This window comes from Octopus bimaculoides, chromosome 1 (genome assembly GCF_046866305.1).
Source record: "Octopus bimaculoides isolate indiv1 chromosome 1, ASM4686630v1, whole genome shotgun sequence".
In the NCBI taxonomy this organism is placed as follows: domain Eukaryota; kingdom Metazoa; phylum Mollusca; class Cephalopoda; order Octopoda; family Octopodidae; genus Octopus; species Octopus bimaculoides.
This window is the reverse complement of record NC_142928.1, coordinates 18,211,860-18,238,954: the sequence shown is the minus strand read 5'-3', so window position 1 is coordinate 18,238,954 and position 27,095 is coordinate 18,211,860. Positions and strand designations below refer to the sequence as shown.

General features: G+C 38.4%; 2 protein-coding genes across 2 annotated transcripts in view; both read left to right on the top strand.

The window, feature by feature from the left end:
• Positions 1-7,842: 7,842 nt before the first annotated feature.
• On the top strand, positions 7,843-8,964 carry LOC149137461 (uncharacterized). The gene has a single exon (XM_089347105.1). The coding sequence runs from the start codon at positions 7,843-7,845 to the stop codon at positions 8,875-8,877; it is 1,035 nt and encodes a 344-aa protein (XP_089203231.1). The 3' UTR covers positions 8,878-8,964.
• Positions 8,965-18,567: 9,603 nt separating this feature from the next.
• The window catches only part of LOC106873473 (nipped-B-like protein A), an 8,895-nt gene continuing 367 nt past the window's right edge, over positions 18,568-27,095 (top strand). Inside the window, exon 1 of the mRNA XM_014920856.3 lies at positions 18,568-27,095. This exon is cut by the window's right edge and continues 367 nt beyond it. Within this exon, the coding sequence (XP_014776342.2) occupies positions 21,077-27,095 (6,019 nt within the window). The 5' untranslated portion in view covers positions 18,568-21,076.

Below are 27,095 nucleotides of genomic sequence, written 5' to 3'. Positions count from 1 at the left end.
CAGGCTGAACTCTTTGAATGATTTTATTGAGTCCTCCTTGAACCTGTTCATGGCAGGCTATTCACATGGCTTGAGATAGCTAGGCCATCGTCCCTATAGAAGGCTGACCTATGTTGATGGGTACGTCACTTGAGGGTATCCAATATGTATAACTTGATTAGGTTGGCAGTTTTAGCTCCGGCAAAGCTCCCCATAGAGACGCCAAACAATGGATTCCCTTCTTTCTTCACCCATGAGGAATCGACACAGACCAGAATTGACTTTCTGGCATTCATGATGATTCTGATATCAAGATTAATTATATTGGTAAATTGTCAAGCAAAAGCTAGGGCCTTCGGGGGGGGGGGGGGGGGGAAGGGCGCTTAGAGAGGGAAGGGTAGAAGCCAACAATATCAAACTGGTTGAATTTTCAGGCTGATTTATTCTCGATACCATGGAACCAGTCTATTACAGCTGTGCAGGAGTGCCATTGAGTCAACCTTGTAGCCCTTCTGATGTCACAATTGATAGTATCGCGAATACGCTTGCTAATGATACCTATCTCACTTTTAGAGAGGTTGATCAGACTGTATTTGGGGTCGGAATGGAAATTAGGCTTATGGTCCTTAAGTGTAATATGGTATGTGTGTGGGGGGGGGGGGGCAAGGCTGTTCATATGTTCCATTATCTTAAGGTGGGTAGTCAGCTCCTTTGTTTCTGTGTTTATGGCGTTGTATGTGGAATTACAGTTTTTTTTGTATGTTTTGGTGATGGCACTTGCGAGGAGACTTAAATGTGTGGAAATGTTTGTTTCATAAATATTTTTTTGTCTTGTCTGTGAGGATGTGTACACTGGGAGATCGTTTAATACTGGTCATATAGTCATTTAAGGATTTAAGGACGGGGTTAGAATAATGCCAAAACCTTACCTTCTTTACAATGTTCCATAAGTCAGTCTGAAAGTTCTCATGGTCTTTCATACGCGGAGGACACTTTCAGGATTTAAAGCCAAACTTATCTGCAGATGTAGTAGTGGAAGGGTTCTCATAGAAGAAAGCTTTCCAATGCATTCGTTTGAAGACACTTTCGGTCTTCTCCATTTGTCGCGTTAAGTAGATTTTCCTTGCAGGTATTTGGATATTCCTCTGTGAGTACAGTAATGGTTGTCTCTCCATTGCAAACTGTTGGTCAGATGTTCGTGAACGGTGCTCAACAGAGTTTGGAACAATTGTATGAGTGAGTAGAGAAATGAAAGAAGGGCACTCAGTAAGTTTATTGGGAGCTACATGTACAGATGAAAACAGTTTGATTCAGAATCCTTGGTACTCTGAGTTTCAAGCATGGAAATAAAGGTGTGCATGTGCATATGTGTGTGTGTGTACGTACATGTGTGTGTGTATGTGTGTGTGTGTGTATGTGCACGGATGTGTGAATGTACATCTAAGCATACATATGCATACACACTCATATAAGTACAGATGCATACATGCAGATATATGGGTATATACATGTATATATATACATATATACTCCTACATCTACTGCCATTTCCTACACACCCCTAACCACATGACCGATTTCTTGTCCACCATGCAGTCCATTTCCTGTTCCCCATGTGGTATTTTCCAACTAACTGTTTTTGGCTGAAATACTGCTATGCCACGTGACCTTTCTTGACCAATCACAGGCTAACGTCCAGTAATAAACATTGACTCTCTTCAATTGAACTCTCATTCAGACCCCAATGGCCGAAGACTAGCCACATGCTTGAAACTCAGAGTACCATGGAGTCTGAATAAAACTCCTTTGATTTATACATGTAACTCCCAATAAATGTGTTGAGTGCCCTTCTTTTGTTTGTCTAGTCACTCATACCACCATCATCATGATCATCATCATTTAATGTCCGCTTTCCATATATATATATATATATATATATATATATATATATATATATAAAAGTCTATCTATCTATCTATCTATCTATCTATCTATCTATTTATTTATCTGTGTGTGTGTATACACATGTTAAAAAAAGTTATTATAAACATTAAAAAAAACTGAGCATTATAAAATGGATAAAGGACCCACTACAAGTCTCAAGACAGATATTTAAAAATATCTTATTGATAGGGGCTTCAAAGCTTCGGCTCTGTCAGACAGATCTGTAGTCTGAATGTTTGGAAAAATGTCATTGGTAAAACTCACTTGTAACCTCAACAGAAGTAATAATAGTCAATCAGTTTGATGAATTAAGAGTTATGTCCCCTGCAACATTCCCGTTTTGACTGTTAAATTTCCTTTATACATACACAAGTCTTCTTTCTTACAAAGTGAGGGTGTTGTTATTGATTATTAGCCCCGAGTCAACCTGTGGTCAAAAGCATTCCCCATTTTTCACGCCCACCGTGGCAGCCACAAGAATCTGCAAACTTATAAAATTGAAATAGAAGAGAGAATATAGTTTGCTTACGAACCACATGGTTCCGGGTTCAGTCCCACTGCGTGGCACCTTGGGCAAGTGTGTTCTACTATAGCCTCGATTCGACCAAAGTCTTGTGAGTGGATTTGGTAGACGGAAACTGAAACAAGCCCGTCGTATATATGTATATATATATGTGTGTGTGCGTGTGTGTGTGTGTGCCTGTCTGTGTCTGCGTGTCTGTGTTTGTCCCCCCAACATCGCTTGAAAACCTATGCTGGTGTGTTTACGTCCCCGTAACTTAGCGGTTTGGCAAAAAGAGACCGATAGAATAAGTACTAGGCTTACAAAGAATAAGCGCTGGGGTCGATTTGCTCGACTAAAGGCAGTGCTCCAGCATGGCCACAGTCAAATGACTGAAACAAGTAAAAGAGTAAAGAGTAAGAGTATATATTCAAAGTGTTACACTGCATAACATCAAGTTCCTCATTGCGTGTCAGAGTGTGCAGTGTGGTCCCCAGCCAGTCAAAAACAGAATACAGATATGAGTGTTGTGCCTAGTTATTCAACAGGTCTACTAGATCAGAGCTGACCTAGGGTTGAACAACAACAACAAAGAAAATCTAAATTCTGAGACGTGGTTCAGTAGGGGGAAAAGCAAGTGTGACAGAAGTGAACTCTTGAAATAGCATTTCGATCAATAGAATGCTGTGTCACATTCTGAACATCCATATGTTTGTCAGCTCCTCAGCTGAAGGACAACAAGAGGGTGAGGCCAGCCCCACAATCTTGCAAAAGTCACACTATGTGCATGAAGGTATGATAGATATCCTGCCACAAAAATATCAGGTGCAGATTATAATGATGATTTAGTCTTACTTACCAATCTATTAAGCCAAGTAGAAACCATTCTCCATGGTCTTGAAGATTCAGCTAAAGGTATCAGTCTCCATGTTGACTCAGACAAAACATAAGCTTAAATCAAAATGAAATAATTAAAACAATGCCTGTCATTGATCCTGTCTGTCGTATTCCCTTCCTCAGAGTTCTTGGTATCTACCTGTCTAGAAAAAGAGACACTCATATCTCTTGCTTCATTACCTGACATAATTTCCTCCCTCACTTCTGCTGCATCATCCCCTTATGCTTCCCTTCACTTCTGGTGCATTACTCACTATGCCACAACATGCCCTCCACCTTTCATCTAGGTTAAAATTACACATTCATTAGATCATGTCAAACTCAAAGTATTATGTCTCACTACCATTATTGACTCATACCCTCAGCTCAATGTATTCACACTTAATACCCTTATAATATCTGAAATTAATGACAGCAGAGACATTAAGATATGTCTTAACAAGAATATTTGCAAGTAGTGGGTGCTAGATTTCTTACAATACAGTTTTATATATAATTTGATGTTATATCTTCACCAAAACACAAAGTCACAGTCAATGAGTCATGAAAATTATGTACATAATTGGTGACTGAACATTTGAGTAATAAACACTGTAGACCAGAGATATAATTATTGTAGACCAGAGATAACAACAGTGTAGACCACACATAACCTTTGTAGATCATAGATATAATCATTGTAAACCAGAAATATAAACAGAGTAGATAAGAGGTATAAATCATGTAGACTAGTAATATATACAGTGTAGCTCACAGATATACACAATATAGACCAGAGACAGGAAAAAATAATTTTCTCTAAAAGGAAAATTTTCATTTCTAATTTTTTGCAATAAATCTCTACTGTGAAGTTGTTTTTGTTTCATTTCTATACTGTTACTACTGCCATAATATCTTACTCCTTAAATATATTCACCAAAATTACAAAAAAAAAAAATCTTGAAATACTAAAGAGTAAATTTATTCAATAAAATTGCCATTGGCTTCACATGACTTAGAAATCTCCTGCAACTCTTCTGCCACAATCCTTGCCTTCAGTTCACCTTTGGTGTTACAAGGAGTTTTGTTGGTCTCTCGCACAACTGTGCCACACATGTAATAATCAAGGGGGTTGCAGTCTGGGGAGTTAGGTGGCCAGATGTTAGGGATAATGTGGTTGCAGAAATTGTCTGACAGCCATGACTGGGTTCTCCTGCTTCTGTGACAATTTACTAAAATGGTGACAATTTACCCATCGCACTCTGTATATCTAATATAATAAATGTGAAAACTTATTTCTGTGTGTCAGTGTGTCACACTTTGACCCCCTCTCTTACTATTCAATGACACTTCTACTATTCCTCATGCTGGGGTGAGAGTAAAAGTAGACAACAGCCTTTGGCCACATTTTAGACCTTGTTGTGTCCGCAACTCTAACCCAACCAATTGCAGCCTTCAAATAAGGTCATGTGTGACAGCCTGTTTTCTACCCAGCTTTGAGCCTACATCCCCTTATAAAACCCTAGCTTCTCATCATCTCAATGTCTTTCGGTTCCAGACCTTTTAAGGTCTAACCACTGACCACACAAGACACAGCCAGTTCCAGCGACAACACAACAGCAGCCAAGTTGACACTCACCAACATCGTCCAACAGCATTTGGCAACCTCCATCTCCATCCCCACCATTCGTCCTAATGTCAACATCTCTCTTTGTACTCGCACTGGTTACAACACTGCACTATTCGTGAATTACTTCACCATGGATCAACAGCGAATATACAACTTGCGAGAACTCCTGTACCAAGTGACCCACAACTTCACATAAGACATGTATCGCAACCGGCTCTGCATCATTGCTGCAACTTTTGATACAATATTTCAACTATTGTGTACAATTGACTACAAATTGGTGTTTACCATTCTTGTGTCTATGAACTGACTCCTCACTTCGATGGCTACAGACTCTTTCACTGTCTCTTCTTCATCGCCATCCTTATATGTTCTTAACACGCATATGTCTATGCTTACATACATACACTTACATCTTATTCTTATGACAGCCTGTCTATTATTATGTATAAATGACACACACACAATCATATCAATAAATCTTCTTCTTTTAAACATCCTATCCGGTTGTGTCTCTTATTTCCCTCTGGCACATATATGCATTGTTCTATTTACATTTATTGTATCGACCGTGTGATGTACTAAGGAGCCATTCTCATCACCTCGCTTTGCACAGACATTACAAACCGGTGACCTGTTCCAGCTCCTTGAAACTACAAAACAATTATAATGGTAGAAGGAGACACTCCACAGGTATCATAAACCTTCCATTCCATCATACATACATACATACATACATATATATATCCTCGTGCCAGTGGCACGTCTCATGCCGGTGGCACATAGAAAGCACCCACTACACTCTCAGAGTGGTTGGCGTTAGGAAGGGCATCCAGCTGTAGAAGTTCTGCCAGATCATATTGGAGCCTGGTGCAGCCATCTTATTTCTTTATTACCCACAAGGGGCTAAACATAGAGGGGACAAACAAGGAGAGACAAAGGGCTTAAGTCGATTACATTGACCCCAGTGCAGAACTAGTACTTAATTTATCAACCCCGAAAGGATGAAAGGCAAAGTCGACCTCGGTGGAATTTGAACTCAGAACGTAATGGCAGACGAAATACCGCTAGGCATTTATACTTTATATATACATATATACATACATATCATCATCATCATCATATACAAATATATATGTAACAGTTAAGATTGATTAGGTACACAATAATATGAAATGTCGGAGTCAGCAGCTGTAACGATAAAAATTTGTTGTTATAACGGCAAGTTGTAGGATGTGAAAGATGAACAATGCATGAAGTTTTAAGAAAGTATTTATTTACCGTTACGTTGATAAATACCACACCTCGATGGGCAGGTTATAACATCCGAGAGCAATGCGAAAAAAAGTTAGATGTGGTAGAATCTTTCTTTGCATAGTTTGGCATACATGGATTGTTAGTAGTAATCCACAGATAACGATAGAATGATGTTGTAAGAGAACAGAATTAGAGCTAGTGAAAGTTGTAGGGTTGTGGGATGTTGTCTCACAGTTGCTGACAGTAAATTTCATTTCTCTCATTGACCATTGTTTTTAGTAGCTGCCTTCCTTGTGATCATGATTCTAGCAGTCCATTCCCTAACTAACTGAGTCATCACGAGCTGCCTCGCTCAGTTGTCACCAAGTGACTACTCATCTTTGGCTTGGGGTTTCTTGTTTTTAAAACTATCCAGAAGGATAGACATATCGTTGAGAACAATGAGCTTCGTTGGTGGTACTGTGATATCTTTATTCTAGCTTTTGGTGAAGTAGAAGAGGTTATAAGGATCAAGTGGTGAAGACATTATTTCGGGCCTAGCTAAAGGCAATCTGGCAAATGTAAAACTGCTTTCAGAGAAAAACCATTGTTCCACCGTGAGAAAAGTTCTGTTGCAGTGTTAATTTGAATTTGGCTATGGTGGATGGAATCCACTTCATGCCTACAAGATCCTACATCTGTACACATGTGTATATACACACATATATGTAGTGGATCTGGCATGCATGAAATGGATTCGATCCACCATAGCCAAATTTAAATTAACACTTCAACAGAACTTTTCCCACGGTGGAACGATGGTTTTTCTCTGACAGCAGTTTTACATTTTCCAGATGCCTTTCGCTAGGCCGAAATAATGTCTTCCACACTCGACCCTTTCTAACCTCATCTACTTCACCAAAAGCTAGAATAGAGATAACAAGACCACCAACTAAATCTATTATTCTCAATGACATGTCTATCCTTCTGGATAGTTATAAAAGCAAGAAACCCCAAGAAAAAAAAACCATTATTCCACCGTGGGGAAAAGTTCTGTTGCAGTGTTAATTTAAATTTGGCTATGGTGGATCGAATCCACTTCATGCATGCAAGATCCACTACATATATATACATACATACATAAATAAATATATATATATATATATATATATATATATATATATATATATACATACATATACACACACACATATATGTGTGTATATATATATATCTGTAAAAATATGTGACACTTATTCATGAGCCATGATAAAACTCCAAGTTTCGGATGCCAGGGTGGGGGGTCCACGCCAACATCTCTTCAGTTATCTGGCCATTTGAAAATTCTTTTGTTGGCGTGGACCCCCTACCCTGGCATCCGAAACTCAGAGTTTTATCATGGCTACTCAATAAGTGTCACATATTTTTACAGATAAATTCCTCTATTTGCATAACATCGAGGTCTCTTTCTTTCTTTTGTTGCCATTCCTGTCAAATATATATATATATATATATATATATATATATACAGGGTGGGGCATAAATACTGTTACAAAAGTTCAAAACTATTTTTCATAATTATATTCAAAGAATTCTAATGATTTATTTGAGTTAAATGATAGTTTATTATATGTTTTCTTGTATTTCAGAAACTAAATATTAAAATTTTGTTGCAATGTCTGTTGAATGGAAGAGAAAATTCATCATAGAGCAACATGAGAAGGGCATGCGTCCACCTGAAATATTCAAGTTAGGGAAAAACCTCAAAATTAACAGAATGTTGATAAAAAGGACGATTGATCGTTACCAGGAAACTTCTTCGATCAAAGATAGACAAAGATCAGGCCGTCCCCGCACCTCCAGAACACCTAAACTCATCAAAAATGTTAGGGAAAAAATCAGACGAAATCCAAGAAGATCCATGAGGAGAATGGCAAAAGAAGCACAAACATCGCCAAGGACTATGCCGAGGATATGCAAAAGTGACCTAGAGTTGTCACCCTATAAACTCCAAAAGAGACAGCTTCTCTCCACGCCCACAACTGAAAAGCGACTCAGCAGAAACAGACTCTTGTTGAACCGTATTAAAGATGGCACGCTCCGTAACATCATCTTTAGTGATGAAAAGTTATTCTCAGTTCAACAGTCTCACAATCATCAAAATGACCGAATCCTTGCTAAAAGTATTGAGGCAATACCTGGTAATGCAGGAAAGGTTTTCAGAACCCAAAAACCAGCATCAGTGATGGTCTGGGCAGCCATTTCTGAAAGAAGGAAAACTCCACTTGTTTTTGTCCCTCAAGGAATCAAGATAAACAAAGAACAGTACATCGAGGACATTCTGGAAGGCGCATTGATACCATGGTGCAATTCGGTGTGCGGTGATGAAGTTTGGACTTTCCAACAAGATGGGGCAACGAGCCACACGTCTCGATTAACACAACAGTGGTGTAGAGACAACTGTCCGTCCTGGATCAGCAAAGAAGAATGGCCCCTCTCATCACCTGATCCTAACGCTCTTGATTATTCTTTGTGGTCAATTCTGGAGAATGAAGCCTGCTCTACTCCTTGCCAAAATATTGAAGCTCTAAAGAAAAAATTGACCAAGTGCTGGGATAAAATACCCTTAGATGTTGTGCGTGCTGCTATAGATGACTTCCCAAAAAGACTTCGTAGTGTTGTGAAGGCACGAGGTAAACATTTTGAATAAAAGTTACACCATATTGTTCCTTGGGCATTTGCAAAGCATATTTTGTAATAGTGGGTTGTTAAATAAATTTTTGTCGGGATAAATCTGTGTTTTATTTTGTAACAGTATTTATGCCCCACCCTGTATATATATATATATATACATACATAAATATATTTATTTAGGTCAAAAGCAATAAAGTTATAAATACATAGTGAAAGTAATTGAAATTGAAACCATATAATAGTGAAAGTATCAGTTTTATATATAGACACATAACTTCATTTAATTTTCAAAATAACAGAGAATATATTAAAAGAAATTTCTCTTTCAAAGTTAGAGCTTAGAACATTAATAAGCATGAAATTTTGATGGGAAGTTAGAATTCTAAACACTTGAAAACAGAGGTTTGTCTCATAGAATCACTGGCAGTCCTGGGTTGGTTTCTATCAACAGGTTTGAAGTATTTATATTACTGTACACAAATACATAATATAACACCAGTTTTCAATTCAAGGCTATTGAAGAAGAAACTTGTTTAAAATAGGGCACAGTGGGATCGAACTCATGACTACAGGAACTGAAGGATACTACTTAACCAGTCAATCATATCTGCATCTGCAGAATTTATTATGGAAAAGCTTCGAAGTTGATTTTTTGTAAGTGAAAACGTTGGTAGAACAAAGTTGTTGCCCTTGACAGAATTCTGTGCCTAGCATAAGAAGCTTCTGATGGAGCTGTCTGTCTATAAACGTCACTCAATAATATTAATTTATTGTGTTGAAGGAGTTCTTTTTGATCTTCATTCTACTAAATTAGGTGCTAACCTTTAGACTTACTTATCTCCTTTACCCGACATCCTTAACTTAATATATTCCTTTCACTGTATATGCAATTACACAGGGGAGTAACTCTCCCAGAAGTATTGGGTTATTCGGAAAGTACGTGCCGATTTTTAAAGGAAAGAAAAAGGGTCAATAAATACTTACCATTACATTTTTAATCAACCAAATATGAACCATTTTGTTGCACAATGCTTCTCCATCTTTCCTTTAACTTGAAAATACCCTCTTCGCAGAATTGAGGTGGTTTCATGGCAAATAAGTCGAAAGGTAAGCTACTATAAATCGGCACGAACTTTCCGGACAACCCAATATAACTTATTCATAGTTGTATGACCACAAGCCAAGCTGATGTTCGGTTGATGGAACAGCCAAGCTGATGTTCGGTTGATGGAACAGCCACGCAACGTAAAAACCAAATACACCAGGGTGCTGGTAATTTGCTCATAGACATTCATGATAATGAAAGTATTAAACATACAAGTCTTGTCCGTGTAGGACCTAAACATTTACCAGCCATGTTCAGTTATTTCAAATCTATCATGTAATATGTCTGACGCTACCAAGTTAACAAGCTAGCAGAACTGCTAACATGCCCCATAAAATGCTTAGAAGCATCTCGTTCATCCTTAATCTCTGAGTTCAAATCCTACTGAGGTTGATTTTTTTCTTCTTCCTTTCCTCTTTTTTGGGGTTGATAAAAAAAATACCAGTTCAGCACTGGAGTTGATGACATAATTGACTTACCCCCACCCTCGTACTTACTAACCTTGTACCAAACTTTGAAACCAATAGGTCTTAGTCTACCACATCTCATTCAACAACAGAATACATTATTATGACACAACTAGAAACCAATCACACAACATTTATAACACATCCTGTCTGTTCATAAGTGATTATTAAGATTAACCTATTGTCCACAGAAGACTGGCTTTATGTTTGCTTCTGTTACAATCCTAGTAATAACATTTGGTGGTTTCTTGTAGATTTTCATTCAAAAAATAATTATACCTTGTTTTTGTGTTTTAGATAATTTATTTTCTGGTGGTCTAAAATGCAAATCAGAGATATGAATTGTCACCTCAAACCTACTCATTAATAATGTATAACTGAAGACACATATATTCTTCACACAGCCAAGAATGATCAATTATCAATGGTTTAAACCAGTGGTTCTCAATCACTTTTTGCCCATGGATCCCTTTGATTCCTATCTTATTCTACTGGACCTCCATTGCCATTTGATGTATATGATAAAGGTATCTTATTGTACTTTTATAATTAAATATCATTAGGAATTGTATTTTTAAAAATGTATTGTAGATGTATAAGTAATTTATTGGGTATAATTACTCTTTTACTTGCTTCAGTCATTTGACTGTGGCCATGCTGGAGTACCGCCTTTAGTCGAGCAAATCGACCCCAGGACTTATTATTCTTTGTAAGCCTAGTACTTATTCTATCGTTTGCTTTTGCCAAACCGCTAAGTTACACACCAGCATCGGTTGTCAAGCGATGTTGGGGGGACAAACATAGATACACAAACACACACACACATATATATATATACATATATACGACGGGCTTCTTTCAGTTTCCGTCTACCAAATCCACTTACAAGGCTTTGGTCGGCCCGATGGCTATAGTAGAAGACACTTGCCCAAGGTGCCACACAGTGGGACCGAACCCGGAACCATGTGGTTGGTAAGCAAGCTACTTTATTTCATTTAATTCGCTACAAGAGCGGTACATAGAAAGGGGAGTAGCTGCGGGCTGGACACAAACATTAATGAGCATGAACGACAACAAAATGATATAAGATGGGGGAGAACGAATGACGCCCACCGATTGCCGCCTCCCGAAAACATCGTCCTTTTTTTCTTTTAAAACACACATTAAGGTTTTACCTTTCTTACATTAAAATCAATTTACAATAGAATCAATTTACAATATTAAAATCAATTTACAATACTGCAACACAACTAATCCACCCCACTGCGGAGCCCTCACAAATAACCTGTTCCTGCCAGACAAAATTTCATTGTTAGGTCGGAGTTCACGGTGAGGTCGACGAAGTTCTCTTTGTCAAAATTACTCCTGACTTTTGTCACGATATTTCTCGTCACGACCTCCGCAGCCACCTGTGGAGGCCATCTTGAACTACTCGCACACGCCAAGTAGTTCCTTTCTTGGCCGCACTCATGGTTCAAGTAACTGTCAATAGTCCCTCCCTCATGGTACAGGAGAACATATAACTCCTCTTCCTAGCAGGGAGACCTCGCACTGCTCTGTCAGTGGCACAATTCCCTCTGACAGAGTCTCCCTCTCCGGTGGCACATTTCCCACCGGAGGGGCTTCGGGTTTGGTCGGCATTACAATGGCTTCCACCACCCATCTCCCGTTCTTTTTTCCCCTTTTCCTTTTTCTCTTTTTGTCTTCTTTGGGAGCTGGGGCCTCCGTCGGCACCCCCGCAGCCTTTACTGGTGAGCAACTGTAGTTGCTCACCTTTCTTATGTATGCATAAGCTCACTCCTGCCATCAAATAGACATTACCTGTACAAGTATACTATGGGCCACATGTGAGATGAAATGATCGCAGAGCAATGTGAAATGAAGTGCTTTGCTCAAGAACACAATGAACACCTGGCCTGGAAATTGAACCCACAATCTCACAATCATGAGTGCAACACCCTAACCACTAAGCCATGTACTTCAATATTTTTTGCTTATATATATATGTGCCGGTGGTATGTGGAAAGCAACATTCGAGCGAGGGCGTTGCCAGTGCCGCTGGACTGGCTCCCGTGCAGGTGACATGTAAAAATACCATTTGAGTGTGGCTGTTGTCAGTACCACCTGACTGGCCCTCGTGCTGGTTGCACGTAAAAGCACACACTACACTCTCAGAGTGGTTGACGTTAGGAAGGACATCCAGCTGTAGAAACTTTGCCAGATCAGATTGGAGCCTGGTGCAGCCATCTGGATCACCAGTCCCCAGTCAAACCGTCCAACCCATGCCAGCATGGAAAGCAGACGTTAAACGATGATGATGATCATGTTGATGATGATGATGATGATATATATATATATACATATATATATATTTTGCACCATGTGGATTGGTTCAACTCAAAACGAGCCATAACACAGGCAGATTTATAATGTGATGGACTTAGTATTTTCACCAGTGACCCATACTGATGAAGGCTGAGGCTCACGGGCCAGAACCTAAAACCATGGTATAGGATGTCTGAAGGGTGTATTCTTTAAAGGTGTGCTTTTTTACTATCTTGATTCTTTGACCGTTTCCTTGCCTACTGTTGATTTTCTGGTATTTGGTGCTTTCTGGTGGTTGTATATTAGGGATTTAGCTCCTATTTCTAAACAGGTCGATGCTGTTTCCACATCCTTGTGCTTTCTGCTAACTTTATATATATATATATATATATATATATATATATATATATATATATATATGTATGTATGTATGTATGTATGTATGTATGTATGTATATATGTATATATATATATATATATATATATATATATATATATATATATATATATATATATATATATATATATATATATATATATATATATATGGCTGTGTGGATAGGAAGCTTGCTTCCCAGCTACATGGTTTCGGGTTCAGCCCTACCGCATGGCACCTTGGGCAAGTGTCTTCTGCTATAGCCCAGGGCCGACAGAAGCTTTGTGATTGAATTTGGTAGGCAGAAGTTACTGCCGTGTGTGTATATGTCTGTGTATCTGCTTGTGCCTCTCCGAAAGAGAGAGAGGGATATATATATATATATATATATATATATATATATATATATATACATACACATACGCATGATTAGAGGATATGTTAACCTTGTGAAGGGATGGTTTCATCCAAGGAAATACTGGTCCAATATCTAGTATTTTGGAGGAATTAATTTCCTTAAAATAATAGGTATATATATATATAAAAACATATAATTTATATTCATATAAAAGAAGAAAAAGAAAATGGAGATTGGGAAGTTAATAATTGTTTATTATTAACAGCAAATTAATCATTTTCACTTACAGCTGTTTCAATTAATACTCAGTAAATATTAAATTTATATTAATATGACCTGAGCATAATATCTTCAGAGGAAAAAAAAATATACCTTTGGATGTTTTATATGTGTTCATAGATTCAGTGTAGCAGATTAATTATGTTCATAGATTCAGTGTAGCTCAGGTCATATAAATATTTATCTAGTATTTACTGAGTATTTATTGAAACAGCTGTAAGTAAAGATGATTAATTTTCTGTTAATAATAAATAACTATTAACTTCCAACCAGCAAATTTGCCTCTGGTTTTTTCAGTTGCGTTAATCTATTTTTCCAGCAGGTTTTACATTTGCTTTTGTCTACCACCAAAAGTTTAAGCGGATCTTTATTGAAAATGAATTATTGAAACAGCTTTTTAAACTTCAGTATCTCCTTTAACAATGATTGATCAACTGAAATGGGATTCAAAAGGTATTTCAAACAATTGTAGATCAAACAAGTTGCTGTGTATAAGGATTAACCCTGCAACGGCTTAAGCAGAATGTAGACAAGTAAAGATAGAAATATAGCTGGGATAGTTATTACCCTTTTGTGGTGGTAGCCAGCATTCATCATCATCATTATCGTCCGTTGTCCATGCTGGCATGGGTTGGATGGTTTTGACCAGGGCTGGTAAGCGGTATTTTGCCTGTCTCTACATTCTGTGCTCAAATTCCGCCAAGGTCAACTTTGCCTTTCATCCTTTCGGGGTTGATAAATTAAGTACCAGTTATGCACTGGGGTTGATGCAATCGATTATCCCCCTCTCCCAAATTTCATGCCTTGTGTCTATAGTAAAAAGGATTAATTGCTTATTTAATCTTATCTATAAAAGGCAGATTTTGTGTGTGTGTGTGTGTGTGTGTGTGTGTGTTTAAAATTCATACATTTACACAATTCCAAATTTCTTGGTGTCCTTTATGTTGCAGCTGGATTTGTTGGTCTCTCATTCCACCACACCCCTGCACAAAGAAATTGATGGGGGTTGCAGTCAGACGAGTTGAGAGACCAAATGTCAGGTATTGTGTGATTGAAGAAATTCTTTGATAGCCAGGCCTGGGTCTTCTGGCTGGTGTGACAGGGCGCAGAGTCATACTGCCACATGTATGGCCTCCCAGCAGCTACTCAGTTGATCCAGGGCCTTACTGCCTCATCCAAAACACAGGTGTAGCAATTGGTGTTCAGCCTAAGGCTCTCAGGGAAGAAGTGGAGTGGTATGGTGTCACCTGCACTGCTGACAATACTGTAGACCATGATTGTCACTGGAAATTTCGTCTGCATGATTCTGGGCATGTTCATAGGTAAGATAGTGAACCACCTGTTGTTATGGGAGTTGATCTGGTCTTGGCAGAAATTCTTCTTGTCAGAGCGGAACCATGGCATGTCTGACTCCAGTGGGTGCTTCAACTTGTTGATCAGCTTCTTGGTGTGCTTGAGTCACTTTTCCTGCATTACCTTGGGATAGGAATTGCCCCTTCCTCATCTTGTATGAAAAATGGCAAATGTCCTCATGCACCACCAGCCTGATGAGCTTTTCGTCTACATCTTTCTCCCATGCAATGGTATGCATTGACTTGCTGGGATCATTGTTGATGATATCCTGGATGTCACTGATGAATTCTGACGCTCTGATGGCATTAGATCATTGATCATGAATTTTCCTCTCTCTCTCCTGTTGCCTTGTTGTTTAATCCTGAATCTTCCAGCTTCTTTTTGACCTTTTCTGCCATCCTTCTGCTGCCTTTGTGGATGTCTGAAATCTCCTTGTTTGTCCTTCCAGCACAGATTCCAAGGAGGACTGCATGCCTGTTGCACAAACTGGGGGAAGAGAGAAGAAGGGGGAGAGAGGCTCAAAATTTTCTGTAATCAATTATTCTGCCAAAAAATAAAGCGAAAATTGTTATTGTTTCTAAGAAGGAAAAGACTGAGAAAGAAAGTAAAAAAAAAATGTTTAAAATCTTCAGTTGAAAGCTGCGAGTGAATATATATATATATATATATATATATATATATATATATATATATATATATATATATATCATGGCTTATCTTATCAGTCGGTTTCATGTAAAGAATACAATGGAGTGTTAGGTAACAATCCGATTATATAACTTTACACTCATCAGAGTTAGCCGATATGGAAGGGAATATGGCGACTGCTCTCTATTGTCAGAGGTGGATTAGCACAACCAGTCAGTGGCTGCTGTGAAAAAGGTGGTGCAATGAAAAAGGGTTAGCAATTAAGTTAGGAGTTATGTCCCTTGGTTGGGTGAAGCTAGCAAGAGTTATCTTGAAGTGGGGAAAGTGTGTATTATTAATGTGGTGCTCCCAAGGGGATGGGGTATGTGTAGCAGTGTTATATGTATAATTCTTTGGGTGATGTAGGTATATATAGCTGTGTTTGTTGGTCTGTTTTCTTTCTGTAAAAAATAAAGTCAGGAGGGTGGGGGTGTATGTAAGCGTGATGTGTAATGTATGTGTGGTGGGGTCTGTGTATATGTGTACAATTTGTGTGAAGGGGTATGTGTTTGGGTGGTGGGAGACAGTTTATTTTGTTGGGTGTCCATCTTATAGGGTCATGTGTGTGTGTGTGTGTTTATGTACATGGGTGCATTGGTATGGGCTTTGATCAATCTCTTTTTGCTGGGCCTGAGGGCATTGGTGGAAGGTTGAGGCAAGGGACCTGTGATTGCAGTCATGGTGGGGTGCATAGGTACAATACATTGTACTTCCTTTCATGTGGGCTTGGATTAAACACCTCACTCTTGCTATTTAGGTAAACATCTGGGTGTTGGGTACCTTTTAAAATTGCTCTCTTCTCAGCCAGGTATAATCTGCACTTCCTGTTGCTATTGAAGTATGGTTTGTATCTTTCTATGATCTTCCATTTCATCTGTACTCCATGGTACTTTCAAAGCTCAGGAGTGCGTGGCTATGGTTGTGGTGTTATGTCTCTCTGGGATGTTGAAGGAGGACTTGTGGTTTATTAAAGTGGGTTCTGAAGGGGCCTTCCTTTGCCCCTACATATTTCCACATGCTTGGTTGTCGATTGGGTTCTATTGCTGTTACTTCAATTGTCTCCGTTGATATATATATATATATATATGTATGTTTTGTATAGTTTACTTTTCTATTAAGGTAAGATCTTCTTTCCAGTACATCAACAAAAGTAAAGCCACTAATTTGGCTAACCACATATGGCCTCTGAAGACCAACTCCATGCAATATACAATCAAGTGGAAAATCAGAGAAAAATTCATGCCATATGTTAATATGGCATGAATATAAGAAATGCAACTTATGCATTGCTGAAAGGTCGCATATCCTTTTTAGATTTTTAGATTTAAGAATTCCACTCCACTGTTGAATTCTAGATTAGAAATTCTCATCAAATGCAAACATATGGACAAATTTCTTTTGGCAAACTGGAAGACACCACCCTCTCTAGATTAAGCAGCTGTATTGCAGACTTTGGACCCCTTTCTGTTGATTCATTCTACAACAACTAGTTTTATTATGGCTTTATGATCAAAGGTGACATAACTGAGTTTTTTAGGTCAGAACAGACCTGGGAATAATTGATAGTAATTGAGGGATGACTCAACACTTCCCACAACTCCAGAACTGGAACCTCACCACCTGAAGCAACATGTCTGTCTATCTATCTATCTATCTATCTATCTGTATGTATGTATGTATATGTGTATATGCATACATATAATTGGCTTCTCCCTCGCTTTCCATAGAGAGCGATCTAATAGTCTGATCAGGTGAATTATTCACTCACTGACTATAAGTGTAACCGTCTGAGTATTCCACAGACATTAGTATTGCCTACTCATTTTATTCACAAGGTTTAGGTCGAACTGAAGCTAATAAAAGACGTTTGCCCAAGGTGACATGCTGTTGGATTGAATCTGGGATCGATGCTAGACAACTGACAACATATTTTCTTTGTAAAATCAAATTAGAAATAAATGCACCTGATTCATATATCATAACAATAAATAAAATGCATGACGAAATTTACAAGGTATTGCACCAACGAAAATATTTATAATAGTTTTCAAGTTGGGTTTATGGCTATAGTTTATTTATGACCATCAATACCAGACTTCTGACACTGTTGTTGAAGTGCAGCAAGCAGTATCCGCTTTATTATATCTAATTGCTCCCAGTGTTATATTTTTAATTGCTCTTAATTTAAAAATATATTAGCGGCTTAAATACATTAGTTTTCAGTTGTTACCACTCCTATCGAAGTATACCAATTTTTTACTGTTCTTAAAACTTAGCTTCGAACACATGTTGACAATAGAATAAGCCAAAAAATTCACAGTAAACACATAATGAGAGAATTCTTATTATGATATAACAGTTTCTAATTTAAGTACACGTCCAGTAAATTTGGAACGGAGGAGTATTAGTTAATTCCATCGACTTCGGAACTATTTTGACTGGTGTTTATTTAATCGATTTCGGAGGCATTTGAACTCCGAACTTAGCGAGCCGGACCAAATGTTCCAGGGCTCTTTTTCGACGCTTTGGCGATTGTGAAGGCTCGCAAATTATTATATAAGAATAGTAATAAAGCAATATGAAATTACGATTACATATATATATATATATATATATATATATATATATATATATATATATATATATATATATATAATTATGGGCTTAAAATGTTAGTGAAATTTTTTAGGAAGAGTTTCGTTTCGACAATTCTTTAATATCCTTCTTGAGCAGACTCAACAACTGTCACAGAGGGGTCTTATGTGTTAATGTTGTGAAGAGAAACTCTGTCCTTATCTCCATAGAGCACATGCTACAAAGCTGGACGGGCGCACCTGTGAGTTAGTTACCTCCCTTGTCTCTACCTCTCCACTTACCGTCAACAATGGCTGCTCACCGTCTCTCCTACCCGACTCGCTCCTTTTATCTTCTCATTATCTTTTAATTAACACTCGTCCCATCTCTGCAGCCCTACCATACAACCAACTCCTGGATGTTTACTTTCTCTATAGGAATGGAAATAATAAGCGAAGAACCCGGACAAAGTCCAGAAAAATAGGCGATTCTAACAACATTAGTTTTGAAGAAAAACATCAAAAAACGAGGAAGAAGAAACGTTAACGAAACGATGATGAGAAGAATTAGACAGGAACAATGTGGACTGATTATTGATTTAAAACCTGAACTATTCTATTTGATGTCTGTTTGTTGTTGCTGTTATTGTTTGGAGTTTGGTGGTGGCCGTAAAACCTGGTAGGGTGTTACACTCTCTGATACGGATCAACACTGAATATTTTGAAAAGACTGAGCGAGGAGAATATTGGTCTGATCTATTGTTTTCATTACAAACTGTATTGATATCTATCAAAAGATTCTTTATTTATAAGTCTACACAAGTGGAACATCCAAGCACAACAGAGCAAAGAAGTTAAAAAACAGTAACTCTACTTTAATTGTCCAACACCGCCACCACGACGCCATATTGTGTATGTGAAAGCGAGAAGTGAGCGTGTGTGTGTGAGTGTTCATCGGTGTATGTGTGTGTGTGTGTGAACATGGCTGTGAGTCTATAAATGTGAGACTGTGTGTGTGTGTGTGTGTTTGTTTATGAAACGAAGAGGATGTGAACGAAAACAAACACATCGCCACATTACTTCTTCATTAAAAACAAACACAATAGAAAAAAATACAAACAAAAACTGTCGCTACAGACCTCAGGTAATGTTTTCTCATTTCTCAATAATTGTTGTCTTTTTCTCCTGGCATTCTGTTTTGCTTCTCTCCACCGACATTATTTGATCTTCTGTTTAAAAAGAAAACGCTACAAACCGACCAATGTAGTTTAATCGCACTAGGAATACTACAATTGACCACTGCGACCTCCAGAATCGAAACACTGATTATCTTCTCCATTTCCACATACCAAATCCATATCCATATATATAATATATATAAACATCTAAAATACTCAACAGTGCAATTCTCCCTCCTCCTCCTCCTTCCCATCGTTCTCAGTTGAATTGATATTTACAAGTATGTAACATACGTCCTATCAAAGACTTATGCCGGGATACCCTGATCTCTCTTTTCAAATAACATTTTCCTCTCATTTTTGAAGACATTTTATCTTTATCATCCCCGTTTTTTTATTCTCTACCAACGTGTTTTATAGTTTATTACATCTCTAAAGTTGTGAGGAGAGATTAATGTTTATATGTCAGTTCCGTTCTTATTTCATTCGGATATAACGTGTCTTGAAATCGATCTCACTTCATCACGGACTAAGTCAAATTCACCTATCACTGTCACCACCACCACCACCACCACCACTAGAAGTTGTAGTAGCAGCATTAAATAAATAAATAAACGTCCCGAAATAAGAAACTGACTAAATATAACTAAGAACTGATTAAGTTGCTTCAGCTGACCTTAAACCGGAAGTAAGACCACAGTCGGAGATGATGGTTTTATAGTTTCTCACTCGGACACGGAATATCAGCAGTAAATTTACTATTGTTAACGTCCCCGGCCGATCAAAGTTGTTCTAAAGGATTAGGCATTTCTACATTTTTGATATAACCGTAACAGGATTGAACCTGCAACCTCCAGCGACATTGACATCGGGTTTGTTTTGAATCCCGTTTGTATTGTAATCAATTCCTACTTTCCTGTTTCTCTTATCTACCTCCAACTTACACTTATTTTTAAAAGATAATTATGGAAACACACCAGGACGAAAATATCATTCATAAAGAGTTTAGTAAAATAGTTTGTACTCTTTAAATCCTTTACTTTTTAAATCGTTGCTTTAAGGAAGATTCTCTGAACGGAATTCTTGTCTAAACTCTTAACAAACGTTGAATAAATTTTACACATGTTTTTATCAAACTTTCATACTTTCAAGTAACAGAAATTTGGCTAGAATTATTCTGAAGCTTCCTTATTTTTCATTTCTGATTCTGATTTATTTTAATCGAAAAACAAAGCAGATACGTTAAAACCCTCTACCGCTCTCCAAACAAATATTGAACTCCAGCCAATCCGTTGTATATATCGATGACATAAGTTTTAACTGTCAAAAATCAGTGAAGTGCCAAGTACAACAATACTTTCAACAGAATTTTTCAAAAGCTCAGTGAATGAAAATTGTCTTTATGCCATTAACGAAGAACCAGTTTTTGGGCAGTGTCAGCAGTTGCGTTTGTGTTTTAAATGACAATTTTGGGGACCAATTTGATGGAATTACCATAGCAGGAATACTAAAAGATGGTTGTTCAAGATGTAGTGGCATGTAGCAGAAGCGATGTATTGAATCGCATGATGAACGGCGAAATTCCAAGTGTTCCTATTATAACATTGGCAGGAGTAACTAGTCTTACAGACTTACTGCCTGAGCTTCCCCTGCCAACACCTCTCTCCCCAGCTATGCACAATAAAAGTCTCCTCTTTAATCCGAAAATTGCTGATGACGCTCGTAAAATACTTGAGACTCACGATGAAACACTAGCTCAGCAGCTTGCTCATGCTCTGAAACAAACTTCTACGGATCACATTGAATTAAAAGACAGTTTAGCAAGTGATGCCATAGAAGGAGATATCCCTGATCTGTTAAAAATGGTTCTTCGACAGAACCCCAGTGTTTTTCATACTAAAACTAACAATGCTACCACCACTACTGCTGGTGTCGGTGGTAACATTACTACAACTACTTCCACTGCCAGTAGTAGTAGTAGTAGTAGTAGTAGCAGTAGTAGTAGTAGTGGCAGTGGATTTGATGTTCGAGGTTTTGACAGTCGAACACCCCATCAGAACCTATCGCAGCAGCAGTCTGCAAACTTCATTCAAACCAGGCAGCAACAGCAGCACTTACTTCACCCACAACCCCCTCATGAACTTATTCAAAGCCAGCAACCACCTCTTCCACAATACCATTCGGGTCATTTTACCATGCCATATCATCTAAATCAGAATAATGTTTCTCCCAGACTGCAACCAATACAGTCAGATTCATCACCACGATACCCAACAAACTCTCAATATTCATCTCATGCTAATTTTCTTTCACCAAATTTGTATCAACAGCAGCAGCAACAACAACAGTTTCAACATTTTGCTCAAAATCAAAGATTTGATCAGAATACTGTGTCACCCCCTCTGGCTGCAGTGGCTGAACACATCAATTTAGATGTATTATCTCCACCTGAATCTGCAGGGTCTGCTTACTCCTGTAAGAGGCGAACCAGTAGTGCCAAATCTACCTTAGGACCGAAGTGCAGTGAATCTTTTGAGAGCAAGCCTTCCCCTGAGTGTATGAACATTTGTCCGGACATGTCTGGTCGCAGGAAGAGTGGATCAGATAACATGTCTCTGCACCAGTTGCAGTTTGGCCTACAGGGAGATTCTGCCTCTTGTAGTGGAGATTTCCACCAGAGTAGCAGATTACCTGCATCATTCACAGCCACTGCTAGTTCTTCCTGTGTAGAGGCAGATATGGAGCTGTGTAAACGACGAACACGCAACATGTCTTCGGAGAAAACAGATAAAGCAAAGCAGTGTCCCCCCTACCCTATGGTTCTACAGGAGGATTTTCTGCTGCAGCAGCAGCAACAACAACAAAGGCAAATCAAACCAGAGGATGTCGAAGAGATATCTTTTAGTAAGCAAGTTGACCTTTTAGTTGCTAAAAATTCTAAGCCCATTGTGGTGTTAGAACTTTTAGATGCCAAAACACTTCAGTCTGTTGTCTCTGGAGGAAGAATTAGGACAGATTGTGACACGATGAAAAAAATAAAAAGTACAAAAAGATTGTACTCAAGTGACGAAGAGGAGGAAATGGATGAATCAGCTCGGAAAAAACGTCGGAAGCGACACAAACGTATGAATCAGAGGGCATTAAGTTCCGAGGAGTTATTTGATAGTCCAACATTTAGAAAATTTGCTCAGTCAGTGGAATACGTATTTGACAGTGCGGAGGAGATTGATTTTGGTTCTCTTGATCCAAACGATGACGACACGGAATGTCCACCAGAATCCCTTATTGCAAGACAGGTTCTTGCCGAAATTTGTGGGGAGGCAGCAAAATTGAAAGCCCAGAAAGTAACGAATCAAATTCCCTCCGACAAACTTGTAAAGTTACTTACAATACTTCAGTGGAATGTACGAGATGGTGTGAAGTTGGCACCAAATATAAGACCTGAAGAAGACGAAGATGAAGATGACGAAGAGTCTGTAATGTGGAGAGAAATGATGATGGAGCGAGTGATGAGGAGTATGGATGCATCTCTAGCAGCTCTTTACATAATCACTGCTCCAGAAATGCCAAAGCAGGTGTATTTAGATGATGTTATTGAAAGAATCATTCTATTTGGTAAGTGGCAGCTTCAGAATACAATTTACCCAGAGTTTGATCCTGTATATAAAATAGATCCTCATGCAAAAGGAGGTTACCAAGGTAACCTGAAATCCAAACGAGCTCGTACCCACTCAGTAAAGCACAAAGCTACAATAACTTTATATAATAAACTCTGTGAGCTCATCAAGGCTCTGAGTGAGTTGTTGCACATTCAAGAACTGACAGACACTGTCATTTTGCAAGTGTCTACATTAAGTGTGTCCCCTTTTTTTGTTGAGAACATTAGTGAAATGCAGTTAAATTCAATGAAGCTGGTAACAAATATTTTTTGTAAGTACGATAAACACAGACAACTTATTTTGGAAGATATTTTTGCCTCTTTAGCTCGACTACCATCCACCAAGCGGAACCTCCGCAACTATCGCCTAAATGCTGACGAGTCCATACAAATGGTGACAGCGCTTGCCTTGCAGTTGATCCAGTGTGTCATTAAATTGCCTTCACGAAAATCTGTCGCGTCTGAAATTTGTATTGATGAGAAACCTGTAATAGATAAAAAATCATTGGAGAGGAAAAAAAGGGAAGCAGATGATGATGTCATTATTGTAACATCATATGAGACAGCCATGAGAACTGGTTATAACTTCCTCTCTGTCTTTCTTAAGAAATGTACTGCCAAAAGCGAAGATGACTATCGGCCCCTTTTTGAAAACTTTGTTCAGGATTTACTATCTACAGTGAACAAGCCAGAATGGCCAGCTTCAGAATTGTTGCTTAGTCTTCTTGGGAGAATTCTTGTACAGCAGTTCAGCAATAAATCTACAGATATGTCATTGAGAGTTGCTTCATTAGAATATTTAGGCATAGTTGCTGCTCGTCTTCGCAGTGATGCCGTCACTAGTCAGACGAACCCAGAAATGATAGAGGAAATTATTTCAAAAATAGACAATGAAGTGACTGAAGAGAATGACTTTAAGAAGGAAGGCAGTAAGGAAAGTCTTGATGAAATAAAACAGACACAAAGTTTACAGAAGGCCATGTTGTATTATTTGGCCGAGAATGGACAAAGTGACCCAGCATTATTGTTTGCAAGACAGTTTTACATTGCCCAGTGGTATCGGGATCTTACTGTTGAAGCAGAGAAATTACAAAAGAAAGTTTCACAACTCAAAGAAGAAGATGAAGATGAAAGGGTTGAAGAAGTGAACCAAACCTTAGCGATTGCAGAGAAAGGGAAAACCTTTCTAATGACAATCATTGAAATCCCCAACAAGCCAGCAAACAACATGAGACAGTTACAGTGTAGATTAGATGCTGAAGATTCATGCCTTGTAGCACGCTACCTCAGCTCTAAGAGACCGTTTGCTCAGAGTTTTGACATATACCTGACTCAAATTTTGCGTGTGCTCAGTGAAACAGCTGTGGCAGTACGAACAAAGGCCATGAAATGTTTAACAGCGGTTGTAGAAGCTGACCCTGGAATTCTGGCGCGTGATGATATGCAGCGTGGAGTACACGGGAGATTTCTAGATCAGTCGACATCTGTCCGAGAAGCGGCTGTAGAACTTGTTGGAAAGTTCATACTGATCAAGCCTGAATTGATCCCTAAATATTACGACATGTTATGTGATCGAATTCTCGATACAGGTATCAGTGTACGGAAAAGAGTGATAAAGATTTTCAAAGACATTTGCCTCGGACAACCTGATTTTAACAAAATACCTGAGATGTGTGTGAAAATGATCCGCAGAGTCAATGATGAAGAAGGCATAAAAAAGCTAGTCAACGAGGTTTTCCAAATGATGTGGTTTTGTCCTTTACGAGAGAAAGACTCTTCCAGACTTTTGAGACGTGTTGTGAATATTACAGAAGTTGTTGCTGCCTGTAAAGACAGTGGTTTGGAGTTCTTTGAACATTTGCTGGAAAATTTGTTAAAAAAAGATGATGACGGTCACTATAATAAGAGTGCTTTGTTGGCTTCTCAGCAAATTGTTAACTGCCTTGTTGAAAATGTCATGAGTTTAGAAGAAAAGTCAGTGGATGGCGATAATACTTCTCATCCACAGCGTTTGATAGCATGTTTGACCACACTACATCTCTTCAGTAAGATTAAACCTGATCTCATGGTTCAACATGCAATAACACTTCAGCCATATTTAAATATCAGATGTAACACACAAGGTGACGTTATGGTGCTGCATTTCGTTGCACGTATTCTTGAAATGGTGGTGCCTCTTATGGACCATCCGAGTGAAACGTTTTTGGCACAACTTGAGGAAGACATGATGAAGTTGATTCTAAAACATGGGATGATGGTTTTACAGAGCTGTGTCAGTTGCCTTGGTGCCGTTGTTAATAATGTCAGTCATAATTATCGACTTGTTAAAGATTGTTTCCAAAAATTCTTTGGAGTTCTTTCTAAGTTGATGGCTGACCACAAAGAAAATTCTAACAATCCAACCCTTCAAAAGAGAAGACCTACATTGCTGCGGTCACTTTTCACTGTTGGCCTTTTGTGCCGTCATTTTGATTTTGATTCCAAGGAGATGGGAGAGACGAAAGCAAAAGTTCCGATAAAAGACCGAGTATTTGATGTTCTGTACTATTTTATTGAGCACGAAGACGAGGAAGTGCGTGTAAAAGCTTTGACCGGGCTTGGCTTCATGTGTGTCCGTCATTATGAATATATGCTTGGAAAAACACTGAAAGGACTCTATTATTATCTCTTTACAAACAGTGAAGCAGCTGTAAAGCTGAAGATCCAAGCATTGCGAAATCTGCACAGCTATCTGGTTGAAGAAGAAACCAAGATGATCATAGCTGATGCCGAATGGAGAAAACAATGTAAAGCAGAAGATCTACGAGACATGGGAGATTTACAATCAGGAATGGCGAGCACCATCATACAGGTGTACCTGAAACAAGTGCTTGAATCTTTCATTTGTGCCAATTTCCAGGTACGACAGTCTGCTCTTGATATTATTCAGCTTGTTCTTCGCCAGGGTCTCATTCACCCTGTACAGTGTGTTCCCTATTTAATAACAATGGGAACAGAAGCAGATCCAAGTGTGAGGGTGAGATCAGATCAACAACTTCAAGATATTGATAAGAAGTATCCTGGGTTCATTCATATGAAGGCTCTACAAGGTGTAAAGATGTCATATAAATTCCAAAGTATCATTCAAGATCCTTCAGAGCCAGTTCGAGGCCTTAGGACCCAGGATGCTGTCCATCTTAGTTTAAATGCATTCCTTTATACAGTTCTTCGAGCTAACCGAACCTATCGAAGAGCATTACTCACTTCTCTTTTGAACCTGTTTGATGATTCGGCACGTGCATCACTTGAAGAACTCCTGTATATAGCTGATAACCTTGCCTTTTTCGCTTACCAATCTCAAGACGAACCATTATTTATCATTCATCAAATAGACATCATTGTCTCAGTGTCTGGCTCTAACCTGCTACAGTCTTTCAAAGAATGTCTTCTACCAAGGAAGGAGATTGACAGAAAGAAAGGGGAAACATTTGATGATGAGGATGATGAAGAAATTGAAAGCATCATGGAAAGATTACCTGAGAACGTGATGCCGCTGCAGGAGATTTGCCGCATCTCTCAAGGATGTGTACTGCTTCTTGTCCTGAAACAGCATCTCAAAGAGTTATATGGTTTCACCGACACGAAAGTCCATCGTTATTCACCAGCAGAAGCAGCTAAAGTTTATGATAAGCCTTTGGCAAGGAAATATGCTATAGATTTTCAACCAAGCTCAACTATTGAGTTACTAAAGAAAAAGCCATCAGATATTATCAGTGATGAAGAGAAACGAAAATTGGTTGAAGAATTCCTTGACTTCAAACATTTAATGTTGAGTATTGACCCTCCAGATGATGACGACTCTGATGACAATGCCAAAACCATTCCACATGCAAAGA

Bases quoted from the DNA above. Each gene is read 5' to 3' on its own strand.
- LOC149137461 (XM_089347105.1), top strand. From the start codon at position 7,843: ATGTCTGTTGAATGGAAGAGAAAATTCATCATAGAGCAACATGAGAAG.